Raw genomic sequence first — 7,054 nt, forward strand, 5'->3', positions numbered from 1 at the left:
CCCCCCCCCCCCCCAATTCCCCTACTTTGATAATAGGGGGGACCAGGGGTTAATGTTATGCAACACACTGAATACCCACACTGAGCACTCCAATACAGTGACCCACATAGGCATGCTTCTCCTCTTTTTCTCTTCTTCCTTTTCTTCTTCTTCCTCTCTTTTCTCCTTTATATCTTCCCTCCTCTTCTGTTCTCTTCTCACTTTGATTCTGAAGTACTTAGTTTAGGAGGGTTTTTGATCATTCACCAGGCATTGCACGTATGTAAATACAGTAACAGGTGGCAGTCCACACTAACACACTGACACAGGTGTGTGAAATAGGTGGACAGCAGTGCTGACATCACTGGTCAAGTAATTTATTAAGGGCTGAAAAAAAACATTTTATCATTGATTAACAGCAGATTCATTGGTCTAAAAAATGTCCAACTTGACCTATTCAAATTACTTGTTGTCCAAAATCCAAACTACCTAGTTAAGTATCGCAGAAGATTAAGAAAACCCGCAAAAGTTCACATTTGAGAAACCAATGACATTATGTAATTTACGGTTAAAGAACAACTTGTAACTTGTAACGACAATTCCCAATTATCTTCAATTGATGCTGAGTGCTTTGCCAGACAGACAGACTAATCAGTTAATAGCCCAAATGTTGTACCTGTAAATCAGTTTTCCAGTCGATGACATTTGGAGTTTGGAAACGTATTTAATGAATAATTGATTGATATCATTCAAATCATTTATTATTTGGAGCCTGTTTAAGGCCTCTTTGTGGGGTGTGGTAACATCAGATGGGTGTTATCTCAATGAATAACCAAAAGAATAATCAGCAATTAAAGCAAATTTGGTTGAAAAAAAAAAAGAAGAGTGATGCCGAAAGGACAGAACAAGGATGAGAAAGGAAGTGAGTGAGAAACGGCCAGGGTTTGGGAAGCATTTGAAAGTCACTGACACTTTGTTTTAGGTCACAAATGGTGAGCCTGTAGCAGGACACCTTCAAGATATCAACACATGATGGGGTCAACCAGTTTTCTTAGTAGAATGAATATGGGAATATGTGTCACTGAAGAAACACAGCTGTGTGTACACGTACTCAAACACGCGCACATGCTCGTCAGAACGTCAGTGCACACTCACACACATACATTTTCTCGGTCCAGCTGGGGTGTTAATTTCACCCCAAGGCTGTGTGTGTTGACCCCAAAACGCTGTAACCTCATGAAGTGTGGAATTCTCTAGGCCTGAGGCCATGATGTGCTGTTTCCTGTAGAGAGAGAGAGAGCGCATTCCTTTGACTTGTCCCGTCCCTTGCTGCTCGCTGTAAACTCAAGGTCTTTGGGTGGCAGTCCACAACGTGAAATGTCTTCAAAACAGACAGTGAATTCTGTCTAAGCTCGTCCCTCAAATCCTTTAAAATCCTCATTTCCTTGCAAATGTAGAAACTAAATGCAGATGGCTCTCTTTTCTCCATACCTGTGGTCCAATGTTCCAACTTGGCAGTGCACCTTAACCAAGCCTCTGGCTAGCTTTGCCTTTGAGCGGTGAGTACACTAGACAAGTCGACTTGTTAGTGCACTGTCAGTGTGCGTAGGGTCTAAAATGAGTTCCATGCGTGTTCTTCTAAAGGCTGGTGTAACATAGCCATGTAGCTGGCCAAGCGGTGGAAAGCATGTCGCTCTGGTTAGCCTAGGCCTGCTATTAATGATGAGTATTATAAACATGCCTTCAGACAGGATCAGATGGGAATGCTGTTTGGGTCCAGAAAAAAAGAAATCAAATGTGTTTTCCTAATGCCCCAAGACATGGCCCCCTCCTTGCCTGCTCCATTGGTCTGACTGGGTGGTCCAGCTCAGCAGAACAGGCATGCTTATGTTCAACATTAATGCCATTACAATGGACTGAAAATATTCAATCTATGCCTGCTGTTGCACGAATCTAGCGGAATTGTTAAATTGGATTAAGGCATAATAAAATGTTAGAGTTTTCACACAGTCAGCTCTCTCACTAAGTGTGTGTGTGTGTGTGTTTGTGAGAGAGAGTGAGAGTGAGAGCAAGTGAAAAAAGATGACTACAAATTGCCTGAGCTTTCACCAAACATTTGCTCACTGAAATCCTCTGCTGGTAAATCAGACACAGATACACCAAACTTAAGGATGCACACACAAGCACACACACAAATCTCCCATTTGTATATAGCTTTCAGAATTTGTGAAATACATTTGTTTAATCTTGCATTTGACTAAAAATCTGGGACTGGGCCCGTTATTTCATGACTGCAATTGCCTTGCATTTGTTTGTGTGTGTGTTTGGGGGAGAGTCTTCGCCAGACTTGCCTTGGCTGGACTGGGGTGTAGCAGGGCAGCTAAAGGGCTTGAAAGACTGCTTTTGTAGCTCAATCTAGCTAAGAGCTCAGAGCGCACGCACAGGGCTTAGTCCCACCACGATACTGGGAGCAAAGCCTGGAAGAGAGCCTCTCTCTCTCTTTATCAAATACATACACACACGTCCTGTCCCACACTGTAGTCAACGCAGTAGACGCATCAAGCTTTATTTTTGGTAAAATGTGGATTTCTTGGTCTGGTGTCACTCCTCTGGATTCAAAGGAGTTAGGATGTAGGCTTTGTAGTGATACAAGCTCACTTTAAGCAAAGTGCTTTTGTTAAAAGATACAAGTGTGATAAAGACCTGGCCAGCCTGAGATGTCTTTGCATTTGATTTACACAAATATATGTGCAAATCAGATCATGTAAAGACAGTACATATACATATACACATATATACAGTATATATATATATAGAAATCACCAGATGCTTCCTGATACAATATCATCACAATACTTATGCCACAATACGATATTATTTAAACATATTGCAGTATTCTGCAATATACTGCAATTTATAACCTTTTTTCCAACTTCTAATTTTTCCCAATTTCAAAATGACGTCCCCAAAAGGAAACTTTGTCAACATCTGTTTCATCTAAAAAGATACATTTCTCTGTTTGATTAAATCAATTCAATTTTATTGTTGCAAATGGGATTGTCAAGCAGAAAAAATGACCAACATATGAATAATAAAAGATCAATACGTGGCGTCTGTGTATTGATACAGTATTGCCACTGAAAATATTGTATCCTATATCAACTTCTTTTCCCCACCCATAATATTTTCCAGATGTGTGTGACCCTGGGTCTTATTTTTCATCTCTCATCAATACAAATGCATCTACACACAGTAATACTATGTTAAATGTGCACGTTTTAACACATCGTCTCTCTTTTGTCCAGTTGGTGGGCGTGTGAACCAGGAACTGAAGTACACGCGGCAGAATATAGGCGAGGAGGCCATGTTTAACCCTCAGCTTATGATCCAGACGCCGCGGGAGGACGGAGCCAATGTTTTAACTGTGGATGCTCTCCTGCAGCACCTGGAGTCAGCTATCCGTGCTAGCAGAGTTCATGTGTACCTTTACAACAGGTAACTACTTATTCCATGTCTACCTGTGTTCCAGTTTTGCCTCTTGTCTGTACATCTTTAAGCATAATATTATACGTTTATTTGCCCAAAATAATAAATCAAAATGTTGTCTCAAAGGACAATTAAATGCAATAAAATAGAATATCCTTGAAACAAATATGTGCAACTTTAAGTTACATTAGTGACTTAGTTGTGGTGCATTAGATTGCTCTTTTATAATATTTTCCAATATTTTGTCAATGTATGCAGCACACCTGCATATCTGTATTAAGCTATGTTTTGGCTAGCAGTACCTCCTAATGATGAAAGATTTATTATCATCTTATCATTATAATTTGATCAGTCTAGCCTAAGGGGCTCATGGTGTTATATGGCCATAACAAATACTGAACAGAAACTCTTTTATTCTCCCTTTCAGACAATGGAAATTAGAAAACCTATGCTACAAATCAGGAGAAATAGTCACAGAAACCCCTTTGATGGATCAGGTAAGATGCAAACGCTTTAGTGTGGTTCACTTAGTTTTACTCTCTGGATCATGTTGAAACATGCCCAGTACAATCTTTATATTATTGTCTCCAATGCTTTTTTTCTATAAACACTTCCCGTTGTCAACGTGTGTCAAACCTTCTGTGTGTGGGCATGTCTTTCTTCAATTAGATCATAGAAAAGCTACATCCCTGCCTCATTATCACCCCTTTGGACTGTTTCTGGGAGGGAGCCAAGCTTCAGTCTGGAATGGTCTATCTCCCGTAAGTACACAAAAACTCCTTTTTACTAGACAGAATCTGTATTTTATGATGTGTCAGCACAATCAAAACATGCCAGCACAGCATATCATTAGATTGACTGATCCCTTTCAAGCATACGGTCAAATGATCATAAGCTATTTTTGAAGAATACTAATTGGGCAAACATAGGGCTTTCCTCACTGTGAGGCCAGTTGGCAAACTGATTAAAATGATGTGTGGGGACACAAAGGCCTTGAATGCTAAGCTCATGAGTGCTGGTTATGGAATTAGTGTATATGGTAAAAGTATTTTCTGATTGTTTTCAAGTGAGGAAGAGAGAGAGAGGGAATATCTGGAGCTCTAGATCTTGTTTTCACCCCTTTAGTGGATGCTGCCCAAACACCCTCCACAGCCCATCCGAACAGACACCAGAGAGGATCAAGTGTGTGTGTGTGTGTGTGTGTGTCTGTGCGTGTGTTGTGTGTGTTTGTCGTCCCCTCAGAAGGCTCTATTGTAGTGGTTGCTGGCATGCGTATCGCTGGCGATAGCTTCTCTGAAGCCCTGGGCCTCACACCATTGTCTGTCCCTTCTGTTGCTAATGGCCTCCTGCTACAGTAATACTCAGCGGACCTTTTTCTGCATGCGTGTGTGCATGCACATAGTGTGTGCCAATGCCATCAGTGCTTGTGTGTTCTGTGGACGTGTGAAAGTGTATCAGCTTAATAAGTCAGTGTCATCAGAGTATGGGAATGTTTGTGTTGCCTGTTGGTCTCAGATGGTCAATAAGGTTTTTACTATGTTCTGGTTGGAAGGCTGGGAATAATTACCCAAGCCTGGTTAAGCACATACAATGTAGTCTGAATGACCGAGAGAGAGAGAGAGATTCAGAGAAAGGGAGATTGGAATGTGTGAGGCATAGAGAGACAAGGGCTGGTTGGGAGCAGGAATTCAGCACTGTGCCATTGCATGATGGGAAATTAGTCTCCATTTATTGCTTTTTCTCACCTAGCAAGAAAGAGATTATTTTCTGCTCTCAGACATGTGACATGTGTTTTGTGAGGTGAAAGTTGGAGGTAATTACACCCATACAAATGCAACCCAGCCTTGGACACGTTCTGTCCTCTCACTCTCACTGTCTCCCTTGTCTAAAATCTAATCAGCCGAGGAAGTGCACACCACATATACTGTATATAAAACTATTAAAAATTTGATTAGATTTGATGTTGATGTGCATCTACAGTACAGTACTACTGTAGTGTGTTTGCTCCATCAGATTTTGACAATTTGGGCCATCATTTCCATTTCAATCAGGACAGACATGTTTGCAGATATGCAGAAACATTGCTTGTACAGCATAATAACATGTACAAAGTCTTTTGAGATTAGACTCCATCATTATACTAATAGTTTGTATATAGGGGTAGAGAACCATCATAACCCCCCGTTGGAATCTAGACACCGGCGGAGGCGACGAAAGAGCCCGAAGACCAGACCGAATGATCGGTCAGCCGGAGTAGATGACTGGAGGTGGAAGGGGGGGGTGGAGGGTTTGCACTCTTTGCTTGCAACTACAGCTGATAGCAGAGGGAGAAGCAGATTTAAAGCAGGGTTGTGACTGTGATTGGCCCTTGAAATTTGTGTAGGATTCTGATTGGTTTGGCAGGAAAATGAACGCCTCCAACAGCTGATTTGATTCAGGAAGAGAGCATTTATTAAAAGCTAGGTCTTCGTGAAAGAATCTCTGCTGATCTACATTAGTTATAATATCAATAACTAACTAACTAACACGAAACACTAATGTTCAATTAGACAGGTTGTCAGCAAATCATCAGTGAGCCAGATTACCTTAAAACTAAAATGGTAATAATCTGTGGTTAGTTTGGTACTTCAAAGTGGAACTAGGATGTTGGTTTTCAGTTAATAAAACAACTTAAAACATGGTTCAATTCATAATTAAACAGTATTCTCGTTTTAACTTTCCAGAGGTAAAGAACCACTGCAGTGGACCAACTTTGACCCTAAGGAGTTCCTTGAGGACTTGCGACGGGCAAACATTCACGTGGAAGGCTTTGAGGAAATGTTGGAAAAAGCCGATGTTGGACACGGCTACATGGATAGACCTTGTCTGAACCCTGCTGACCCTGACTGCCCCCTCACTGCACCCAATAAGAACTCAACTAAGGTAGGCACACACACATAGACTCATGCTCTGAGCTTGTGATTTGTGTACACATGCAACGGTTTATTTTGGGTTGGTATAACATAAAGTCTTTGGTTTGAGACTAGCTGCTGACAGTTATTTTCTCGCCTGTTGCTTTTATTGCACCAGCAAATCGACGTGGCACGGGCCTTGAGTGGCGGCTGCCATGGTATGTCCAGGAAGTACATGCACTGGCAGGAGGAACTGATCGTAGGAGGGACCACCAAGAACGGCAGCGGACCCCTGCTCAGGTAACATACCCACACTTACACATACACACCCTCATAAACACTGCTGTGATCACTGCAGGGCTTATTCTGAGTGAGCGTGTGTTTTTTTTTTGGTTCTTTTATGCTCTCCGAAATGGCGCATGCATGCATGCGTGTGCGCGGTGTGCTGTAAATCTTGCAGTCATTAGTAGATTCCAGTGAAATCTTAGAGCTCCAGCTGTTCCTGCTCAGCTCAGGCTTCTCTGCTTGGACACTTCCCACTCACACACACACACACACGCGCGCACACACACACACACACACACACACAGTGATCTATTACCTGGCTAGTTTATCAAAATATACAGTACAGTGATTTTGGGGTGCATGGACTTAATTTTAAGTATACTGTTTATATATACAGTATATATATATATATC

General features: G+C 41.6%; 1 protein-coding gene across 1 annotated transcript in view; it reads left to right on the forward strand.

Moving 5' to 3' along the window:
- The window catches only part of ptch1 (patched 1), a 51,062-nt gene that overhangs the window by 15,359 nt on the left and 28,649 nt on the right, over positions 1–7,054 (forward strand). Inside the window, exons 3-7 of the mRNA XM_034872208.1 lie at positions 3,285–3,474; positions 3,893–3,962; positions 4,135–4,226; positions 6,189–6,387; positions 6,535–6,656. Of these exons, the coding sequence (XP_034728099.1) occupies positions 3,285–3,474; positions 3,893–3,962; positions 4,135–4,226; positions 6,189–6,387; positions 6,535–6,656 (673 nt within the window). The remainder of the gene's footprint in view (positions 1–3,284; positions 3,475–3,892; positions 3,963–4,134; positions 4,227–6,188; positions 6,388–6,534; positions 6,657–7,054) is intronic.

Source organism: Etheostoma cragini, chromosome 5 (assembly GCF_013103735.1).
Source record: "Etheostoma cragini isolate CJK2018 chromosome 5, CSU_Ecrag_1.0, whole genome shotgun sequence".
Taxonomy (NCBI): domain Eukaryota; kingdom Metazoa; phylum Chordata; class Actinopteri; order Perciformes; family Percidae; genus Etheostoma; species Etheostoma cragini.